The 24,476-nt window shown below is 35.0% G+C and overlaps 1 protein-coding gene across 2 annotated transcripts in view; it reads right to left on the reverse strand.

The window, feature by feature from the left end:
- Positions 1-24,476, reverse strand: part of TRAPPC11_1 (Trafficking protein particle complex subunit 11) — a 44,028-nt gene that overhangs the window by 13,853 nt on the left and 5,699 nt on the right. The window contains exons 7-22 of one of the 2 annotated variants that reach the window (XM_051209321.1): positions 23,459-23,558; positions 22,678-22,751; positions 21,881-21,977; positions 18,386-18,516; positions 17,633-18,242; positions 14,719-14,797; positions 13,913-13,967; positions 13,793-13,873; positions 13,339-13,403; positions 11,450-11,511; positions 10,716-10,965; positions 9,870-9,942; positions 8,180-8,237; positions 5,547-5,729; positions 4,131-4,504; positions 1,126-1,251 (exon numbers count right to left, since the gene is read on the reverse strand). In XM_051209321.1, the coding sequence (XP_051074764.1) occupies positions 1,126-1,251; positions 4,131-4,504; positions 5,547-5,729; positions 8,180-8,237; positions 9,870-9,942; positions 10,716-10,965; positions 11,450-11,511; positions 13,339-13,403; positions 13,793-13,873; positions 13,913-13,967; positions 14,719-14,797; positions 17,633-18,242; positions 18,386-18,516; positions 21,881-21,977; positions 22,678-22,751; positions 23,459-23,558 (2,418 nt within the window). Of the gene's footprint in view, positions 1-1,125; positions 5,730-8,179; positions 8,238-9,869; positions 9,943-10,715; positions 10,966-11,449; positions 11,512-13,338; positions 13,404-13,792; positions 13,874-13,912; positions 13,968-14,718; positions 21,978-22,677; positions 22,752-23,458; positions 23,559-24,476 lie in introns of both variants that reach the window. The other variant, XM_051209320.1, reaches the window with a different exon arrangement.

The raw sequence follows: 24,476 nt of genomic DNA on the forward strand, positions 1-24,476 counted from the left end.
TTTAAAGGTTGCAATAGTAGAGACATAAATTTTATAAAACAACAACAAAATAATGATGTTTTTATTTCGATAACAACTGATACGTTTATAAGAATAGCTTAAGTGACGGAAGTATAAAACTAAGTCAATGAAAGACAAAAGTGACAAGACTTATGTAACTACCAAACTTTAGTACAATAAAATAGAAGACATTTAACATCACTGAAAACATCCTTGTCGATATTGAGCCAAAACGAAATTTGAAAAAGATAATCATGAAACGGAAACGTAATACAAAATAATTGATTCAAAACTAAAATAGGTTAACGTAATGTATCAAGCCCTAGTAATGTAAATGAAACCATATATACGTTCAGAATGATGGCGCAAAAAAGTTTGTTTTAATCCGTGATCAAACGGTTGATCACCAGTTAGAAATTACTGGGTTATGACTGCCAAAACAATAAACGTTCAATAAAAAATATGATTGAACATGATTACCAAGACTTATAAAACTACGTGTTAGTGAACACATATGTGGGTTTAGAAAAACTTGGTATAAAACACAAAAATGCTTCTCATTTGAAAAGAAACGGCCTTTCAAAAACTAAACGTTTGTGTATTAGGACTACGAATACATTAAAAGGTCTAAGAAACCTATGTATTGCACAGATTATTCAATTTCGGTTAGATATAAAAGTTAAGTATTTGTACATATTTTAGCATTCGATAAAGCACAAAGAAACAGATAATGATGAATGGTCACTGAGGATATCGGCAACTGTAAGATTAAGTATACAATAACTGGAATTGTAACCTAAGAAATCACCATATGACAAATATGCGATTCTATATACTCATTATTTTGAATTAATTCTTCACATAAAATTCATTTGACAATCTAAAAAACAATCGACAAGCGATTTGCTGTTCAGGTATATTAGTTTTATGTTTTAAACAAATTATATAATAAACCAATACAAATGAGTTTGAATCTCATAAATAAGGAAAAGACATCAACCACGGCAATACGATAGGTTTATGACAAATGAAAATGATCTAAAATTGTGCTTATGGATATTTGTTGAATAAAAATTTGGTAAAAAGATAGGTAGTTATTTGAATACACTTAAAAGTAAAACTCACTTAAGTTTAGTACAGTCACTTAGTGTTGGATTGCGAATAGTTAACTTTATTTGAGAAATTTCATTCGCCAGTATACAAACATTCTCTGGCATAGTAATTTCTAAACCGGAAGATGGATGATGCATCCTATATAATACATAATTAAATATTGTAAATATTGTAAACAACTTGAACAGGTGAAAAATGCAATGAATGTTAATCACTGAATAATGCAATAAATCTGTAATCGCTCAAAGGAAAACAAAACAAAGAATATTGTATGTACCTGTAGTGAACAAACAGTAAGGTAGGGAAGACCAATTTATTATTAAGTGCAATATTACAGAGTTCTGTCGTAAAATGTGAAAAACGATATATTGAGTAATTCATTTACAAACCTTCCATCAATTATCTCAAACTTCATCGTTCCTTCATTGCTAATAGAATAAATCTCTGTTTACATTCCCGTTCTCTTCAATTCGATCTTTTCAACCTTCTGCTGCCAGGCATTCCACTTCTGATTGGTGTTACACAATACTTATGTCTGCCGACACACTCGTTTTCCCTTTTGGCAGTTGCTCTTGTGGTTGTTCTGCTTGCCGTACCACTTTCTTCTTTGTCGTAGTTTGTGTCACGCTCTCCATCAAAATGTTGAGTCAGCCGGCGCGCTGATCTCCGTAGTAATGTCGAACTACCAAGCCATCCAACCCGATGTCCGCCCAGCATCTGTCAAGTCTGACTCCTGAGCTCTAGCGACCTGCTGAGCCAACTACATCCGATGTCTGTTGGCATACAGCATACACCTACTAGAGTTGATACTCCTTAGTTGTTGAACAAATAAACAATCATGAAGGAAATATGTTCGTCTGTTTATCAAGCGGCGATTACAGTAAGCAGACGTCCATTCTATATTGCTGTACGGCTAAGAAACATGACTTGTACAAGTATAAAACAAGTGTCACTTGAAATTATTTAACTATAGGTGTATTCGAAGTACTGCTCATATATTGTGAAAGTGGAAGTTGTTGGAGGAAGACGTAGGGCTTTGGGTGAAATATATTAGTCAATTGATAAAGTTATAAACCTTCGTCGACAGAGACGGTTGGGACACTACGCCAGTCTAATCACTCACCTACCTCGACATCCAATACTGACTAGTATAGAAATAGGTTAGAAGAAAGTTAGAAGCGGGAAGACAACGATATAATAGCCAACCATAAAGTTATTGTAGAATACATGAGATATGACTGGTAGTGGGATCGAAGATGCATTTTCGTCCTATTCAGGACTCATCGGCTGGACGTACCTGCATCTCTGAGTTGACGTTCGCTTGGAAGGCCACCGCGTTATCTGCTGCCGGCCACATATCATTTATTTTATATTAACTTGTCATAATGAGTATATCAAAGCAATGCACATATGTCAACCAAGACTGATTAAATTTCAGTCCAAAATTCAACAATGGGAAAATCCAAATCATTTCAAACTGAATTAAGACATAAGGTTACTAGCTGTTGATGAATTTTAGCTTCGTATTGAAGGTCGTTCATCAATCGCAAATGATATTAGTCTGACTGTAAAACGTTGTGTTTACATCTTGGTGAGACCAAGTTAGTTTTATGCTAGGGGAGCAGGCCTCTGAGTTGAGGACATTTGGTGACTGTATTCAATCAACGTCGTCTGTGAAGAACTGTTGACGTCCAGTAGTAATGTCACGTTAGCAATGTCTAGGTTTAGCAACGATAACTTAATTAGTGCGATTGTCTTGAAACACCGGCTTTGATGGCTTGGATATGTGCTAAGAATGTCGTCCCAGCGAATTTATCGACTTTCGGAATGGTTAGAAGAAGCGGAGAGGTGGTCAGTTTGTAATACACGACTGAGTTATGAGAGAAAACCGTATAAGAATGGGATCTGTCGGTTTATCACAACTCGCTGGTTGGGGTGCGATAGTGAAATTCAGTGGTTTTAGGCATCAGATGTGGGTCAAAATCGAAGCCGATGATGATCCTGACGTAGGACTCTGTCAAATTCCTCGTGAAAGTTAGGTGAGCTTCTTTAATGGAAAAAAATCTTTCTCAGTTATATTGTTAGCTGATAAGAATTTCGTTCATTTACTTTGCTTAATTTTTCATTACTCTTTGACTATACTCCCCATTCCTCCGTTTTGTTTTTTCTTAACAATTTTATTGCCGTACTTTGTGTGGGAGTCTATTTTCGGTATTTGGCTGTATCGCAATTTATGTGCATTAATCAAATAAATGAAAATTGGAGACGTTGGGTAAAATGCCCCATAATTATTCACGGCGTTGGAAATGTATTATTCCCCATTTCTCTTAACATTTCGAGTTTAATGTCCTTCTGTGATTTTAGTTCTACAATCTTATTTACGCCATTATTTCTCATATTTGGGTTGATAGGAATTCCGATCCGTTAATTAGCGTTAGGGCTTCCTTTTTTATTGTGCTGAGAGATGTACAGACTTAGACTGATATACATTGATGTTAATGATGACTGACACAACCAAATAGAACAGACGTTTTAAAGCCAAGAATTATGAGCTAATGTGTAACCGCTCAAAATCTCGAATTCGAAAAATCCAATTAATTCTAAAGCATAAATTCCACAAATGAAGTTCAATTAAACAAAATAATTCAATGATGGAGAGGCAAGTGTTATTAGTAGATCAGATCAGTATAAACTGAATGTTTTACAACCAACTTCATATCAAAACTGGGTATTTCTTGAATGATAAAACTCACAGACTTTGTCATTATATATTAGTGCCAGTTGCGCATGAATCGTAAACAAGACACATTTAAACATCGACTAGAAGAAAACGAAACTTTATTTGAAGGTACATTTCAAAGCAACTATTAGAATCGAAAAAATGGTTATCTAGATAGTAAATAAAATTGCTAGTATTTTGTGACAAGGTCGATTTCTTATAATATAACTTAACTATTCCATGATGTGAATTTATCAATTATGCGTTAAGTAATTAATTAGGAGCACGTAAAACTTACTCTGTTCGAATTCGACTGTCGATAATATCCCAGTCTGGTGGAAGGTTAGGAAATCCATGATTAATTATGAATCCATTGGATTCAATTTTAATAGGGTTTTTCTGCATTCGACGTTCTGGCACTGAAAGAACAACCTCTTTGCACCATAAACCACAATTATTATTACTAATGGTATTCATATTATCATGTAACACATCATGCTGTTTCTTTAGATTATGATGTTTATGACCAATAGTTTTACGACCACTTACGTAAGGATGATAATCTGATTTTGTATTCCATTGCCATGAAACTGTACACAATATTAATTCATTAATAATATCTTTATGACAATTGACCATAGGAGGTGATAAACACAAATGAATTGAATCAACCTAGTGAAAAAGAGAGAGCTTATTAAAAGTCAATCACATTTTACGGAGTAAACAATCGATACAAATGGAAATCAGGAATAAATGTATTTGTTCCTTTATTGTAACATGGCTCTATTTTTTAAAATGTAATCACTATAAAAGACATAGAGATTCAAAAGTTTTAAGACCTCATGTACGTTCTCTTTAAAATCACACAGTAACATGCAATTTGTTGCATCAATCTAATCGAAAATTATATCTCGGTAAAAACAAAATATTACTTAAAGATGGTCAATTACTTACAACATTAGTATCGTTAGTAAGGCAATTTTCTCTCTGTATGAAAAATTAAAACTAAAGTATACAGTTGTAGTTTTTCTACAGAGCGGCGCTATTAAAAATAAAGAACAGAACTGGTTGTCAAACAGAAATGTTTCTTAATTTACAGAACCATAAACTGGGAATCTGTTAAAAAGAAAGGTTGAAATACTTTTTATAGCTTTCTTTCCTTGAGACGTGGGAACAGCAGTTTATTGACGGGATTAAAAAATGGCAATTAATCAAGGAAATCATAAAAATGTTTGTACCAACCCATGTATAGTAACTTCTGATGTACTTCCCAACTATTACATTTTGGATAGAGCTGCTAATAATTAAGGAAATGTAATTAACTTCTCCATTTTTGTATATAACGTTTCAATTAAGTTGCTTAAACTGTCGTAGTTGTAGTCGTTACTCTATCAATTAATAGGGTACGGCGTTTTTTTCTTGCAGTTCAAAGCGTATTAAGAGTAATTTATAACTAATAAACTGCTGTAGTATTCGGTGTACAGTCGATATTCGTGGACACAAAGATAGGAAAGTCAAACGTTTCTTCAGATGTAGCTAAGTAACCAGTTTCAACATACTAATTGCACATACGTCTGATTTTAGCTTGAGAATACATTATTTCGAGTCGAGTAAGTATCAAAAGGATGAAAAGTTCGAAATATGAGATACAAGTTTTTAATGTTTCTAATACAAAATTCCTAACAAAATAAGTGGTATGTACATACTATCTTACTTTAATTTGGTTACCTAGTACGTCTGGATTAAGGCATAACAGAATCACTTTGAATTTTTCTTTTGAATCCAGAATAAACTTAGATGACCATGTTTGCGGTGTCTGATGAGTTGAAAAATTTCCTATTAAAGGTTTGTTTATTGTACTAGGTGGTGTATTAAGTGAAGAAGTTGGACACTCGACCTAATAGTATTAATTGTAATAGATAAAAAAAGTTTCGGTATCACTAGAATGGAGATAAAAGTTAAATAATTTTTGACAGGATTAACAAAAAAACATAATTCGAACTAAACTAATGACTCGCTAATATGCAGTTTACTGTATAATATTCTAGTGTTAGAACTGATTATCTCTTAAAAATTAGAGTATTCAGAAAAACACAGAAGAACTGCATGTCATCAAGTTATCATAAAATTTTGCAACACATTCCACATTTACCTAGTTATAGGACTTTAAGCAAATGATATTAAGTGATAATTTTACTGAGTAAGTTTGGATATATACTAGCACACAAAATTAAAAGTGCAACAACAAATGAAAAATATTTAGATTCCTACAAATACATTTATTTAAATAATTGCTGATGTATTCACAGTAAACAACAAGATAAATGTAAAATTATCTGACATGAGAAAAAAATACAACTCAAAATAGAATATAGTGATAAAAAATTGTTTAAGAGAACAATATTATCCCAGGTGCCGATCTTTCTCTCTTATACAGCCATTAACAAGGAAGTTCTACTCACTGCCTTCTCGTGGTGGGGGTGATGTTTACGAAATTCAGAGGACGAAAAGCGAATGTCTGGCGCTTTAACCTGGTTGGTGGACATGGAGAGTCCACACAGGGGAGTTGGAAAACCCTGATTCCAAACCAATGGTGCACGTGAGCTACAGTATCCTTAAGGAACAAATGGCATATGAACCAGTCGTTGGTCACCGGCTACCATGGGACTGCATTTCCTTGAGTTGCTCCATTGCCTTACGGATAAGAACTTTACGTCAAAGGAACTGCGACTCTTGAAGCGCTACAAATCACAAGATCCAAATGAGTTAATTCCAGCCTTTCTCAAAAAATTTCGCGACTTTCTGGTTAACGAGCTGACTGAATTATTTACAAGGGTCTGGTAATTAGAGAGTGTTCCAACATGAAATGAGTCGATGGATTCACGTCGTTTCTGCAACAACTATCGGAGGATAAGTCCACTTCCGATTACGTCCAACATATTAACTTTCGTCATACTTCGTAGATTGTTCAAAACACGAGAAGGATTGACTCGAGAGGAGAATGCTGGTTTCCCTTCTGGTCGAGGATGTAGTGATCATGTATTCACCCTCCGCCAAATATTAGAACACCGTCATAATTATCCCAGGCCAACAATCGTAGTGTTTCATGACATTAGGATCCCCTTCGATTCGTTGAACAAGACTCTCCTCTGGGACTGTCTATTGAAGAAAGGTGTATCTGAGAAGTTTATTAACATCTTGAAGGCACTATATACTAACACCTCGGACAGAGTGAGCTCATACAACAACCTCTCTCCATTGTTCTATCCAAGTAGTTTGTTTAGGCAGGGTCACTCAATCTCACTATTCCTCTTCAACTTCCACATCATGACGTTCCGAAAACAACTCTGATGGATGTAGGTAATGGTGGCGTGGATCTGTTGCCTGAAGAAAAACTTCTCGACCTTGCGTATGTGAATGATATTGTGTTACTGTGCGATGACACCCAAACCACACAATCCGCACTTAATCGGTTGGCAGTCAATGTCCGTAGGTACAGCTTGTGCTTTGCACCTTCCAAGTGCAGAGTACTTTTATAAGACTAATAGGACCCTGAGCATGCACTCACCCTAGATGGTGAGCAGATAGAAGTGGTTACGAAGTCCGTATACCTGGGTAGCTGAGTAAGTTCTGGTGGTGGTGTGAGTGATGAGATCAATCCACGTATAGTGGAGGCCAGAGCGGCTTATGGCAATCTGGGTCTTCTTTGACGCCTTTGTGATATTAGTCTGGTTGTAAAATGTCGGATCTACGACGTGTCGATGAGAGCAGTTTTGCTGCATGCTTGTGAAACCTGACCTCTCCGAGTTGGCTCAGAATAGAAGCTAGTGGTGATTCTGCTTTCACTTTCTTCACAAAAGTGAATGTAACTTCTTTAACTTGAAGAATTCCTTCTGCTTTTCCAATTATTATTATCATTGTTCCACTCTCATACACTGATTTCTGTTCATCGTCGTTCTCCTTTTATTACATGCACTTTACATTCTCTATCTCTTCACGACCTCATTGTTATTGTGTAGTGCATATGTATTTGGTGCCCCCTTGTACTAATGTTTATGTGTTCAAATAAATAAATCTTATATGTATGGTCAGGTATGTACATTGCTAAAACATTTCAAATCAGAATAAGTAAGCTGGCAAATAGTACCTGACTTTTTATCGGTCCGCTAGCTAACATTGGTTTGTGTATTGATAACTAGTTTTAATTAAACTAATTGCATAAAACATTTGATTGAATAATTCACTAGTTTGCTGTGTGCAAATTACTAAAATAATATATAGTTTAGGATTACCAAGAGGACACGGTAAAATGATCAGGTGATATGACGATAAGTCTACTTAGATTACCTTGTTAGAAAAAGTCACAGTGACATGGTGAACAAGGATGGGTAAAGGAGCAAAGGACCTAGAAATGAAAATAAAGAAAGAAGCAAAGTTAATACAAAACAGGATCAAAAGTAGTCAGATGCGGAAGGCTAAAACAAAGGAAACACTATTTACTTTTAACGGTATGTTATTTAAACAAACTAACGGTGTAGCAATGGGATCCCCCGTGTCCCCGATTGTAGCCAACCTTTTTATGGCATACATAGAATCAAATATCTTCGCCCACAACATTATACCACGAATTTGGCTTAGATATGTAGACGATACATTTGTTGTTATAAAAAAGACTCATCTAAGATCTTTTTCAAAACGAATAAATACACTTTCATCGCACATCAAATTCACCAATGAAAATGTACATGGTGAGCTACCATTCTTGGATTGCTTAGTAAAAAGAAATCCGAATGGAAGTCTAAACCTATCCATTTACCGAAAACCGACACACTCAAATCGTTATATTGACTTCCATTCAGCACATCCTTTCAGTGCTAAGATCTCGCTAGCCTTAAATCTTTTTAGAAGAGCTAACAAGATCATCACATCAGAGGAAGACAAACAAAAAGAACAAATGAATGTAATCAGCATCTTACAATTTAATAATTTTCCTATGAAGATTATTAGAAGCATATTAAACCAAACAGTTTATTACGTTATAATAATGATTCGAATGAAATGCCATGGATTGGTACTGCAGTTCTACCATACCGTCATGGCACAACAGAAGAAATCCAAAGAATCTTAAAACATCACAGAATTAAAGTATATTACAAAACAACGAACACACTACGTAATGCTTTAGTTCACCTGAAAGGAAAAATCCCTTTCATGTCCACACAGAACTGCGTCTACAAATTAGGTTGTATCGATTGTGATGCCTATTATATTGGAGAGTCATCCCGCGAAATCTTGACTAGAGCCAAAGAACATATTAGGTACACAAAGAAACCTCCTAACAATCCTGTAGAATTGAACCAACTTCAAATTAAATCGGCAATAGCAGTTCATGCCATTTTCAACAACCACCAAATCGATTTTAAAAATATCAAAATATTGCAAAAAGGCTTTTCCAACTACAAAGAAAGGAGGGTAGCTGAGGCGTTCCATATAATGCTTAATCCTACTTCTCTCAATAGAAAAGAAGGCCTTACCATACATCCTACTTAGACCATCTATCTTAACCATTCAGTCTGATCGTATTTACAATTTCACACTATTATATTACAAATTTAAACTCTATTCTTTCTTACCATAAAGGTCACACAAGTTTTCATTCTTAAACAATGCACACATACATACACACACAAATTTATATACATATCACTTATGAATCACCTTGACAGAAATGACCTGACATCAACTTGTTCAGACCTGTTTTTGATTGATCCAATATTATTCTTGCATTGTTCCGTTGTACTATTTAAACTTGGACTAATTCTAATTTGGTTATTTATTCTCTGAAGAAGTGGCTTACACTAAGTCACGAAACGTCAGAAAATCTAATTTTCTACTCATTGGGATATTACAAATATATTATTTTTATTTATAACAATCAACCCAATGCTCAATTTATTCGAAATTAATTAAAAAACAGTTAAAAAGACAACAGAATGCCAATTAATTAATATAAAAAACGAGATTAATAATAGAATACCGTAAGAAAACAGCCAATTGAACTGGTTGACCAAAAGTATATGCTGGTTGTGAAAAGCAAGCTTTGCATTGTACTGAAATAGAAAAATAATGATGAGGTCAATAGAATAGGAATGATTTCTATGATATGATTTAAAAACAGTACGTTTAATAAATGGACTTCAGATGGCAGTGTTTGGGAAGATTAAATGTAAATTTATAAGTTATCATAAAAAGACAATGCTGGCTAGCAGTGGAAACTAGGACGCGCATGTCGTCCTATTTGGGACTCATCAGCTGGACAAACCTGCAACCCAGAGTTGGTGTTTAATCTGGGACTCGAGCCCAGTACCGTTCGCTTCAACTCTGCTTATAATGCTTATACTTGAGGCAATATCAAGGCAATCTGCACAGGATGCTTATATGTTAATAAGAGACTGATCAATTGCAGTCCTAAACATCAATGAAAAGATTTGAACAACCAATACAAGAATGAATTATCATAGAAAAGTTCACAAGATCTAAATTATTGGGACCAAACATACTAAACTTGGGAGCGAATGGACGTGACTATGTATCTGTTGGGCTACATTGAGTAGTAAACATGAAAAATACGTTTTAAAGCAACTATTCGTTAAGTATTTTTCTTCTATTTTAATTAGATTATGTACTCTGTTTTGAGACATATTCTGAATGTGTGGGACGATTAATAATTCCAACTAAATGGCAAAATCAAAATAGATGGAGCGGGGTTCGTTTCTGTCTGAAGATTTAATGCTTTAACGAATAAGCCAATGATCTATATGACATTAGATGAAAGCGAAATTATCCGTTAGTTTATTGATTATCCCTTTATTTACACACTTACTACATGCATTAACTCGGGTAATGTCCAATGAAATTCTATACTTTTCATCAAAATGTGAATCGGTTGAACTTTGTGGTTTTTTCTCGATATCCACTTTGTTCTCACTGACCGATTCATTGTGTGCAACGTCCGAATGAGCATTCGAAGTATGTTGTATTAATAAGTCTAACTGTTTCTTCCACCCATCTTCGATAGTTTTTATGGTATGATCAAGCTCAGGTGAAAACATTATGAGATTAGGAACTCCGGTCTAAAATAAGAAAAAATATATTTAGCATATTAGGAACTGAAAGTGAAATCGAGACAGTAAGATGAAACCCTTTTTTAAACATATCCAAACAGAAAAATCGTTACTGTTGGAAAACGAAACAAACAGTAAATATGTTTATATCAATTATCTTGAATAGAGCTCCAAGAACTTTCTATTAAGATTAGACTAACAATTAAGTTGCTCCATGGAGTAAGTCAGCGATATATAAAAATAATTAAATTATTCCACAGCCTCATTGTTTACGTATTATTAATATTTATTAGGCTTGAACCCGAACGTTCATAATTGATTGATGTGTTTCCAGGTATTATTATTCTTACTTTATACATAATACAAAAATATCAAACCGATGAAATATAACACATCTTATTCTGTTTACTTACAACACAGAAGCTAACCACACACGTTCATCAAGAATTCGCTATTTGCAACAACTATATACACAGAACAATTGATAAATTACCTTAAGGAAATCAAAAATTGCTTGTTGAACTTGTACTTTCTCACAGAGAGGCAACAAGCTATCTAGAACGTCAATGAAAAACAAAGGAAAAGTTTAAAAAAAAACGCTCAAAAGTAATAATAACGACATAAAAATTGAAAAGCAAAACCAACTAATTTCGTAAAAACAAGTTAGGTAAACGGAAAAATTCAAAGCATGTCCTATCCATTATTGATGAAATGAGATTGCATAAAATGGAGGTCCGTGTATGTACCAAATAACTCAGATACTGCAAACAATAGAATTTATATGAACGTTAATCCGAATTCAAACGAACAGTTTGGTAGAAATTCTTTATTTATATGAACACATAAATATTAGTAAAATATGGCACCGAATACATATGTGCCACACAAGTCACATGATTTATGCGTGGGCTGTGATACTGACGGGTGTCCAGAGCAGGGCAGGTGATTTTCTTAGATGACCACACCCAGAGCCTTCTACCTAACGGTCTGATCCACAAAACAGTGGAGTAACTCAAGGAGATGCAGTCCCATGGTAGGCGGTGACCAACAACAGGTTCATAGGCCATTTGTTCCTTCGGGATCATGTAGCCCATGTGTACCATTGGTTTGGAATCAAGGTTTTCCAACTCCCCTGTGTGGATCCCCCGTGTCCACTAACCCGGTTAATGCGCTAGACATTCGCTTTCCGTCCTCTAAATTTGGTAAACAACAACCCACCGCAAGAAGGTAGGACTTCCGTGGGCGTGGTTGTATACACGTGGCCATGTGAGAGCACTTCAAGAGAGAGAGAGATGACTCTCCCCACCGTCGACCGTACCAGGGCATTACAAATTACATTTGGAATGATAATAGTAAACCAGTTTAAACTATTCCGACGTCTTGCCAAACAATCTAGCCTGAACTATTTTCAGATAAATAACCAAAATTATTAAAGATAATATAAGGTAATGATTAATTCTGTGTTAAACCCTTATCACATCAGGTTCAAATGATGAATTTATTTACAGCAATAATGTCAGTTATTTGGTACGGAAAAACCGAAGATCTATAAGTGATTTTGTTATGTTTGTTCAGATCTAAGTGTATCTCTCAAAGTAATCAAGCTAATAAGACAGAAAGTTTTGTCTTAAATTTTACGAGCATATCGTAAAACATTTTCCACTTAAAGGAATAAAGGTTTTTAATGGTGTGAGCTATAGGCATCACAGTGACATGAAAAAACTAAAACTTTTCAGTATTTAATAAATAAACAAGCTCTAACATTTTAAAATTCACCGGAGCTACTAAACGCTTGAAACTTAATTTGTTTGTTCAAAAAAGAAGTTTAGTAGTATTCTTTGCCCCAGTAAGTTGGTCATTGTTTTATAAGATCGTTTTCTCAAACCTAATTTGTTTAGAAGCATCATATTATATTTTTTTGAATTTATAATCTTATTCTTAACCTGTGTTTATTAATTCATCATATAAACACTTAATTACTAACTGATGATCTTTTGGTATTAACTTAATTGATGTTCTAGGAATCGCATATGTTTGCGATCACTTAATCAACCTTTTCGAATTTTTTATGTATGTTTACTTCATTATGTTGATATGTTTTCGCACTAAAATCTAACCGAATTGACTTCGATAAGTAAGTTAAACTTTATTTAAATTTCTGATCTTAAAATATTACAAATTGTAAACGACTGACAAAAACCTAATTAAAAAAACGAATTCATGTTTATCTGCTTAAATCATTATTTTAGACCTCTTCAAATTTCATATTAATAACCTGAACTGCTAAAAAAAAGACAGAAAGTAATCAGATGAAATTAAAATACAAAACATTGTATATGATGAAGTTAATGTGCACTACAAATGATGTAGGAGAAAACTTACTGGGTCCAAGAAGTTCCAAACATGAGGATAGAAAAACTGTGGGCTGAGCTATCAAATATGCGCATCTAAAAAAGGGAACAGTTTTATTTATCTACTGAATAAAATAATAAGACTTTACGATTTTTGGAAAGATATTTAAGTGAATATTTAGTGAAATATACAATCCAATTAAATGAATCATGGCTGCGAATTTCGCCACAATATTAGGTTTACGAAGTACAGCTGACTTAATTTTCATTGTAGACAACTGTCATATAAAGTCTATTCAAAATTTCCCAAAAAACTTCAAAGAGAAGCATTCCCATTTACCTAACAGAATAACGAATCAGTTTATATGTGGTTGTAAGCGCAATGTTCTAATCATTAGCACAAATTAAACGTTAACGATTAGTAAATTAAAACCAGTTACTAATCTAATTGACAAAGGAATTTAATAAGCCTTTATAACACTTACGTTGCAATTCGCTTCAGTGTGAAAGTATAGAGAGACCACCATTTTTCGCTACGATATTCATTGATTACGCTTAAATAGCAACTAAAAAAGAAGTGGTTAATTATTTATTTTGATCTTCACCTGAGAGCCTTATCATAATCCTGTTTATCATAATATTCGGAACCCATTAAAATACCTGAAATAAAAATGAGTAAAAAAGGTGACTGAGAATTGACAAGATAAACTGACAAAGCTGATCAAAGATTTGTATAGTGCTATTAAACAAATGTGGTTACATAATCACAAATAGAACTAAAATTCGTATACAATTCTATTAAGTGAAACATTCTAGGAAATAATGACGAGAAAAGACAATGATTGTATAACTAAAATTGAAATTCATGAATGCTGAAAATTAAGCACAGATGCACATATAGAAACTTGATTAAACCAAGTAGACAAAGTTCACAAATACAGCCTTGGAGCTAACAAAATGGAATACTGTTACTACACGTATACATTAATTGATGACACGTTAGGAGCACAAAGTCGAATGAATCTAATCTATGAATTAAATAATGTAAGTAATGAGTTGTGGATGTGGTACTTTTCCGGAAACAAGGTTTGTCATATCTTAATGAACATGGTATGTGCACCTATGATTCATCAGTTTCGTAACACAAGAAATACCACGAACTGTCAAATTACACATCAAAAAACAAAAAAATGATTGCAGTGGCACAGAAACATCGAACCCATAGATCTTGAAAACCAGTAAAACCTAATAAATTACTCAAATACTTATCTCAAAAATATTAAAATGTAGCAATTTATTATCGTAAGTTTCTTCGTGTTCAGCGTGAATAAAAGAAAAGTGGTAAAATCTACGGTTGGATACTCAATAATGGCAATAAAAAACAATAGAAGCACTTAAACTATTCACTCACACGGATATAGTTTCATTCGTTCAGCTTTATATCGTTTGTATTGTAATCGAGTTTGTTCAAGCAGTGGTATAATAAAACTCTGGAATTTCAAAAGTACTGATAACGTTGAAAAATTTTGACTAACAGTGTTTATAATTGTAGAGAAAATAACTTCGGTAAAAAACAAAATATATCTTGCCTTCATTAACAAATATTTGATGAATAGAGTATGATTACCACAAAAATAATACACTTTTAATGCTAACAGAATATGAGGCCATGTAGCTTGTGAAGTAGGAAAAAAGACAGAAACAAATAACGAAATATATTTGAAACCTATTCACAAGATGATAAATAGGATCTACATGTTGGGGTTGGGGTAAAGCAATTTCAACAGCATGATTTCATGTAGAAGATCATTACATGATAGTGAACTAAAAATTGTTCGTTTACTTACTCATTTGTTTATTTGAACACATAAACATTAGTACAAGGGGGCACCAAATACATATGCACTACACAATAACAATGAGGTCGTGAAGAGATAGAGAATGTAAAGTGCGTGTAATAAAAGGAGAACGACGATGAACAGAAATCAGTGTATGAGAGTGGAACAATGATAATAATAATTGGAAAAGCAGAAGGAATTCTTCAAGTTAAAGAAGTTACATTCACTTTTGTGAAGAAAGTGAAAGCAGAATCACCACTAGCTTCTATTCTGAGCCAACTCGGAGAGGTCAGGTTTCACAAGCATGCAGCAAAACTGCTCTCATCGACACGTCGTAGATCCGACATTTTACAACCAGACTAATATCACAAAGGCGTCAAAGAAGACCCAGATTGCCATAAGCCGCTCTGGCCTCCACTATACGTGGATTGATCTCATCACTCACACCACCACCAGAACTTACTCAGCTACCCAGGTATACGGACTTCGTAACCACTTCTATCTGCTCACCATCTAGGGTGAGTGCATGCTCAGGGTCCTATTAGTCTTATAAAAGTACTCTGCACTTGGAAGGTGCAAAGCACAAGCTGTACCTACGGACATTGACTGCCAACCGATTAAGTGCGGATTGTGTGGTTTGGGTGTCATCGCACAGTAACACAATATCATTCACATACGCAAGGTCGAGAAGTTTTTCTTCAGGCAACAGATCCACACCACCATTACCTACATCCATCAGAGTTGTTTTCGGAACGTCATGATGTGGAAGTTGAAGAGGAATAGTGAGATTGAGTGACCCTGCCTAAACAAACTACTTGGATAGAACAATGGAGAGAGGTTGTTGTATGAGCTCACTCTGTCCGAGGTGTTAGTATATAGTGCCTTCAAGATGTTAATAAACTTCTCAGATACACCTTTCTTCAATAGACAGTCCCAGAGGAGAGTCTTGTTCAACGAATCGAAGGGGATCCTAATGTCATGAAACACTACGATTGTTGGCCTGGGATAATTATGACGGTGTTCTAATATTTGGCGGAGGGTGAATACATGATCACTACATCCTCGACCAGAAGGGAAACCAGCATTCTCCTCTCGAGTCAATCCTTCTCGTGTTTTGAACAATCTACGAAGTATGACGAAAGTTAATATGTTGGACGTAATCGGAAGTGGACTTATCCTCCGATAGTTGTTGCAGAAACGACGTGAATCCATCGACTCATTTCATGTTGGAACACTCTCTAATTACCAGACCTTTGTAAATAATTCAGTCAGCTCGTTAACCAGAAAGTCGCGAAATTTTTTGAGAAAGGCTGGAATTAACTCATTTGGATCTTGTGATTTGTAGCGCTTCAAGAGTCGCAGTTCCTTTGACGTAAAGTTCTTATCCGTAAGGCAATGGAGCAACTCAAGGAAATGCAGTCCCATGGTAGCCGGTGACCAACGACTGGTTCATATGCCATTTGTTCCTTAAGGATACTGTAGCTCACGTGCACCATTGGTTTGGAATCAGGGTTTTCCAACTCCCTGTGTGGACTCTCCATGTCCACCAACCAGGTTAAAGCGCCAGACATTCGCTTTTCGTCCTCTGAATTTCGTAAACATCACCCCCACCACGAGAAGGCAGTGAGTAGGACTTCCCTGGCAGAGGCTATATACGCGTGGCCGGGTGAGATTATTTCGAGAGGGAGAGGGAACTCTCCACACTTTCGGCCGTACCAGGGTATTTGGGGTTATTGACTACAGATGATCCACTTACAGGGGTTGAAAAACCCTGATATCAAATCGATGGTGCACATGATCTGCAGGATCCTGAAGGGTCGAATAGAGTGTGAACATATTCTTGGTCATTGGTTAGCATAGGATTGCTTTCCCAGACGTTTCTTTACTACTATCTGGACTAGACCTTTAAGTTAGATGCTCGAGGAGTAGTCCCCTAGGAAAACTAATCGCTTCGGTCTGAAGGCCATGGTATCCTAACCCACACACAATTATGAAAATGATTAATTACGAGAGAACGTTTTTGGTCGCCTTGTTATATATGCAAACGGTATTTGCGATGACTTATTTACAAAAAAATTCATTTTATGCTTCTTTCTTCGATCCGTATTTATATTCATTCTGTGTTCGCTTTATTTTCCAGCTCACACAGCAGCTCATCAGTGGTGGAAATTCTGTCCTATATAAACGACCTCAACTCACCGAATTAGCTTTTCTGAAATCGAGTGTGATATTCTAACTGGCTTCATTTACTTATTTTCGATCAGATCCACTCTTCTATTTCTTCAGAAACTTACTTTATTATTTGTGTAGGGCATATTAACTTTGGTTCCCATTTGTGTTCGCATAAATGTCATAAGCAAAAGGTTTAAAAGCCAAACACATTCACACTTTGCTAACTGTGGGGCGACACCTGAAGACATCTGCAAACATAATATAGGACTAATTAATTGGGTTGACTGAAAACATACTACAAATAACAAAACTTACAGAATGATCTACTTTGAGTTCTTCTTTTTGCAAACTTAAGATCCCTTCTCGTTCTTTTGTTGGATTTGGTGGTTCAATACTTTGAATACCTTGGCGCCAAGGTCGCTGACCGTAAAATTCAAGACCGTTTATTTTCTCTGTAGCTGACAAACAATCTGCTGCAGGTACCTGACTGGGTGAATGATAGCCTGATAAGTTTGGACTGTCCGCTGTAAAAATTTGTTTTTTAAACAAAAGAGGTGACTGAGCTCGAACGAACTCTACAGCGGTGTTGATTGCTGTACGTTTTGATCTGGAACATTCTAAAGAATGATTTGGTAAATGAGGTGAAGATTCACTTTCTTCGGCAAATAGACCGCTGTCTGTAGCGAAAGCGGCGTCAATTCCAACAGTGGGTTCATTAGATTCTGTCGGCAAAGGATAGTATAATCTGTCATCTGCATTCATTTCAGCAGCTTTAACAGTAGGGATGCATAAAGCTTGACATAACTGACGACGGCAAACAGCATGTCTAGATGCTTCTTGGTAATATAATCCAGGATGTTGGGTTATAAGGGGAGTGAGACTAGATTTGATAGCTTCTTGGAAAAGATCTCCAAGAATTTCAAACCTAAGAAATTTACAAGACGTATTAATAGAGATAAACTATTGAACTATGTATGGAACAAAAATGAATATCACTCCTTTCAGTAAATGATCACTACTTCACATTTTATGCAACACGGAAATAAAATAATGCAACATATCACTTACTGCTTTGACATCCATGCTTCATGCTCAAAAGCTAACTGTGGTAATCCGACGAGATTAGCAAAAAAATTAATATGTCTTCGAAATTGTGATATCGCATCAGATGCATTATTTTGAAAAGACAGGCGGCATATCTAAACGAAAATGATATATAGTCAGAGTTGTTGATAACGTCATGTAAAGAGACAAAAAGTGTCGGTGGCCTAGGTAAAAAGATAATGCGACAAATTCCAAGACAACTCTAACCAAGTACAGCTTCATATAGTCAACTTTTAGTTACACTTTTGTAGAAGGACTGGTGACAATACTTGGCTGCCAAAAGAGGTAAAGCAAGGTTCAGAAATTAGAACTAATAATTAAAACTCAAATGCTATAATCATAGAGAAACTAAGAATACCAGCTGGACACAGTTCTATCTGGATGGTACCAATCACTGGTCGTACATTTTATAAACAAGAGTAGAAATTCTCTTGTAGTAAATTTAGGAGTTAGTTCGACCAACATAATTTCTAAAATATCAGCATCATAATTATCAGAACGGAAAACACTAGAAAACCAGGTTGCCTCAAAACTTGTATGTGGATATATCGATTAGTATTTATCCTTCGTTTCGAAACATCGGGATAATTAACGAGTCAGTCGCAGCGGAAAATCTAGTACGTATATACATCGGTTTAGATTTCTTATATCCTATCAGCATAGAGAGATGAAACTGTCAGGCAAAATACCAGGAAAGTAGAGTTAACAACAGTAGTAATGGTATTAGGAAAGTTTAACCATCAAAGATACAATTTGAGATTTAAATTGGTGAAATATGAAAAAAGTCAAAACTTTAGAAGCTTAGGATCTAAGAAAGACAAAGAGTGGGTACACTTGGGTCATTGAAAACCATTTTGAGACATGTCAGTCAAAGTCTTTAAACATTGGTTACGGTAATCACACAGACCCCAACCAGGTAGTCTACAACAATTAACATGGTTTAGTCTAGTTGTCAATGACTTTATGGATTAATGCTGTGCTTTAGTTTGGACGCCCATAACTTTCTTCCAGCCTATTCCTGCATCAGGCAATATTTCCCATCGAGTTAGGTGATGGTTGAACAGACAAAACACATGTTCCAACAACATCAGCTGGTGGAAACTTGCTACCTCATCAGCTGAGTTCTTATCTTTATCTAGTACCCTATCCTTAACTCAAACACTGATTACTCGGTGGTCCGAAAATATACGACCAATGCTTTGAATACTAGAAGCTTTCAAATATCCTCTATTCTTAATGGCCACTTTTCACATTCATAAAGTAGGACAGAGAGACCTGCTGCACAGTAAACTCGTCTTCTGGTTGGTAGACGGATATCTCACCTACGCCACAAGTGACGCAATTCGGCAAAAGCCAGTCGAGCTTTCTGATTGCGTATTGAGATTTCGTCAAAAAAACAGCTCATCAGGAATGATGTGACTCCCAAGACGAATGGAGCGGCCGATGCGTCCAACTACTCCACTTTCTATCAGTGATTCAGACTTTGACGCAGACCAATCCTAAGGCAACACTTTATTTGGAGTGAAAGAATCGCATCCTGATCATGCATGCATTATTACTAAAGGTGGTCAGAAGGCTAGATTTCGTCAGCGTTTTCACTAAACAGAACTACATCATCTGTGTATTCTAAGTAAAGTGAACCTTCCGGCAGAAGACCAACCTCTGAAAATTCAGAAGATGTGAGTGTTATTTCTAAAAGGTTGTTAACGACAAAGTTAAATGGAAATGAAGAAAGCGAACGACCCTGAGAAACATCACCCGAAGTTATTGTTTCCGATGGAAGTTTACCGGACAATAGTGGTATTTCTTTAATAAAAAGTAGTATACAACTTCGTAGACTCGTGATTTCTTTGACGTTATTCACTAAAAGGTGTACCACAGAAGTGCATAAACCATGTGAAGGTTCTTTATTTGGACACTATTAGTCGAGACAGAGTTTATGGTGAACCGTTACCATGAGTGGCTACCTAATCTCCCATCATAGACTTTTCAGGAATTAGCTATCTACCAGGAGATTCATTTATCAACTTGGAGCACGTAGGTGGTATACTACTATTTGGTGAAGATTGACCAAATGAGGCATCTAATGATTCTCGTGAGTCAATGTAGGTATATTTGAGATGTATTCCCTCCCCTAAAAATGAAAAATGTTCCTTCAAGATTGGTTTGCATCAACACTTAGAATAATGATGGGGAATAAAGTGGTTTATAGCGTCGATCATTTTACTTATCTACGAAGTTCCATCATCTTGATAGGTTGTTATGTGACAAAATATCGGGATGGATTTAGAAAGTTTGTTTGGTTTTTATGGACTCCTGTCACTTGTGCCGTAAGCGAGATGTTTACTGACGAAATAATGAGTACTCTATGAAGCATTCTCCTGTTTTACTTTTTGACTAAAACGTGGAAGACATTCGTTGCAAGTATATATATATATATATATATATATATATTGGCTGAAAGTATAGATGCCTTCAAATATATAGGTACCACCGGGTGAGTAGTCTTAAAGTGACGTACGGTACTATGTAATGATGGCAAATCAGTTGATGAAGCAATGAATCTTCATAGGTGGTTGGTACATGAATTGTGTTTATTCGATTGCCACGTACCTCGGGCTAGAGGTAATAAATGATGCAGGCGATTACAAGAAAGCTATGGAAAGCTGAACCAAGATATAGCATCAGTTAATGGAACCACTGACTACTGAGAATGTCAGTAAGTGCAGACTTCTTGGTTGGGGTCCACGCGATCACTGCGACCAATACATGGAGACGTTGGGTGATATGTCTCAGAATTTGTCGTAATGGCGCAGATCCATTTACTATTTGTTCAGCCTTAGATACCACATTTAGAAATTATCATACGCGTTGTATTCCTGAAATTTATTCATTATCTATGCGTAACTATTAAAATATCAATTATACTACCACCTATTTAGTATTCGTTACGATTATTTGACTTTGCTATGTTAATGTTGAGCCACAACTTGGGCAGCCATACATTTTATGCCAGGTTCTAAATTGCTAATGACCGATTACTTAAAATTCAAAGTAAATGTATCACATAATTATGATAAACTTCTTATCGCATTATCTAAAGTAACTTAAGTAAACCCCAGTGGGTCTGAGTATAAGCAAATCCAAGTTGTTCAAGCAATTGAAGTTTCTATCAGAAAAATGTCTTCATATCGAATTGTGATCAAGGAGACTACACAGATGTATGATAGATTTTAGTATAGTGTCAGATATGACCATCACCAAAACAACTGATGAGATATAATAAGCATATTTGGTGTTTCATGGCAAAACATGAAACAACATATGTAAGATACATATGAGGTTAATCTTCAAGATTCCGATTACATTTATATGCTATCAATGAGATGCCAGAGACTACAATTTCTTTTAGATTCAGAAAATTATCCAAAAATACAATGGTTAACAGTTATTAATTACCTTGTAGTTAATAAATCCAGCTACTGTTTTCACCTCCAGCAAATGAGCATCTAACATTCTCAATTCTGTTAAATGATTATATGCCTGTTGATAATGTCTGAAATACAAAAACCGGTTACTGTGTTCTGAAATTAACTAGATGCTTCTAGAGTATGGAACAAATGTAGAACTTTTTAGAGTAGGATGCATGCAGTATGCATGATAAACATATATTTGTCAATACGTCTATCAAATCCAGAGTAACGAGGTAACTTACTGACTGAGTAGCTCTGCCACAGCATATCTGAGAAGCATCAGATAGTGTGAGTTCACACTGCAAGACCAAAAGTTTCAATACAACTGTATCCGTTTAAGTTAGCTTCATAATCAATAACAATTTTATGTACTAGTCTTTGAGCTATACCCTATTTAACTGTGAGAGTTGGAGAACCTATTTGATTGTTAAAATCGTAGTGGGAGCACTGTATGATCCTGAGAATAAACAATTGAAAGTCAAGTGCTTTAGACACTACGTCACTACAGATACACTTTGAGCATTAGTATCAACAATCGAAAGCCTTAGGGTTGGATTATTTCCACCACTACTAATCTCTAAGTTTACCTACCCCGTGTTACACACAATTCACGAACTCGAGGAATTCGGACAATACTTTTTTAAAATTCAGGATACCTAATTTCAAATGTCATTGTCGTTTTAAATGCTTGCACGACGACTAGGAGATTGAATGTGTGTTTAAGGTAAAAACAAAAAGCGCGTATTATTAGAAATAAGTAAATACGCCTCTGGATGAACTTACTTCAGCGCTAATCCTGGATCTTGTTTTAATTCAGCATAGAAAGCAATTTTGAACTCGTGACGAACAAACAATAACTGTAATCGATTAAATTTTGAAAAAATCTGTTAAACAGCAAGCTATTAAATAACAAGGTTAAGTAATATTATGACTTCGTACTTATTTCCCAATCAATAAAGCGTGGAACAATTATTGCATTTCTTCTCTTCTATTCATCGGAAAGGAATGTGCTCTGGAATCATCCGTTAGAGAAAGGTTTATTTGAGAAGTTTACCATCATTTTGGAAAGCCTTGACAAAGATAACTTAAGAATACAGTCAAAATTAACAAACATAGTTCAAGTTAGCAGATAATTCAAGAACGTAGTCTAGTTAGTGGAAGACAACTAATAAGCTATTAAAAAGCTCAACAGTTCTTAGCTAACACCTGTAACCATATTCAACAATTTGATGGAGGATGAAGATGTCATTAATGTAACCATGATCTAAACAAAACTGTTGTGATAATGCATTATGTAAAAACATGAATGTAAGAGACTAAGAATAATTCTAGTTACCAGAAATTGGATATAACTAATTAAATAGATTGTTGGCAATAATAAAACAATCTTGATTAGTGAGGAAAAAGTGCTATTTCATTTACAACAACAGTTACAACCCAATCAAGTTCCTAACAAATGTATTGGTAAAATAATTACACAATATACAGAAACGAAAGGTGGCAAGTGGTTGGTATCCATATCTTAACAGCAGTAATAATGATCAATTGATTCATAAAAAATTACCTGGTGACTAGTTTTGTTGAGTGAATCCTTGTGAGCTTTCACTTTTTTAGCTTGATTATGGTAGTAGTTAGCTGCCATATCACGAAATTCATCTTCTAATCTGTGTAAAGCAATCAACTTATTAGTCAATATGAAATTATATATATATATATATATATATATATATATATATATATATATATATATATATATATATATGTATATAATGTATTAAATCTAAAATAACCGACTCAATTTGGTTTTTGAATCTCTGACTTTAAAACAGGTAAAAAGTCGTAGCTCAGAATGTTCAATACTATGATTACCCGTAGATTGTGAATACCCAAATGTGGTCAACAATGAATAGGTCTCGACTATTTTTCCATATGCTCTCATAAATCCAAATGTGGGTGATATGAAGCTCACTTATTAAGTAAGTGTTTTTCATAGAGATGGAAGAATATATGCGAGTTCCTCGTGCTTAATATGACTCGTGAATATGATCTCATTTACTGAAGTTAAAAAACTCCAAATCAATGGTGGAAAACAACTTCTAGAACTTAACGGCAGAGACGAACGTGAGGAAATAGAACAGAGGAAATCACATTATAACAAAAAGAATAGGGACATTATCAAAAAAATTCAGGTAAGAACACAAGCAAGATGGACTTCGTTCCTCGAAAATTCCGATCTCTAATGTAGGAAAGTATAAAATTACACCATGATCGGCACCAGCTTGTATCCTGACCTGTGTCTATTAAAGTCACTAGCAAATGAGATGCAAAATATTTATGGTCATATGCAGAGATTATTGATTAGCTAACGGATGATAGTTCAATTCAACCACGCTACATTCAACAGGATTATTAATTGATATCAGAAGTGCATTTGAAAACGAACTGCAACTATTCTGTAATAAATCTTTGTTTGTTCGAACAGAAATATCGAGTGAAACACAGTTACTTTCTGAACAGATGAAGCTAGACACATTCGCATAATGAGTTGAACAGATTACATTACTGTTGGGAAGCTGACTGAA

Source organism: Schistosoma haematobium, chromosome 1, assembly GCF_000699445.3.
Source record: "Schistosoma haematobium chromosome 1, whole genome shotgun sequence".
Classification (NCBI taxonomy): Eukaryota; Metazoa; Platyhelminthes; class Trematoda; order Strigeidida; family Schistosomatidae; genus Schistosoma; species Schistosoma haematobium.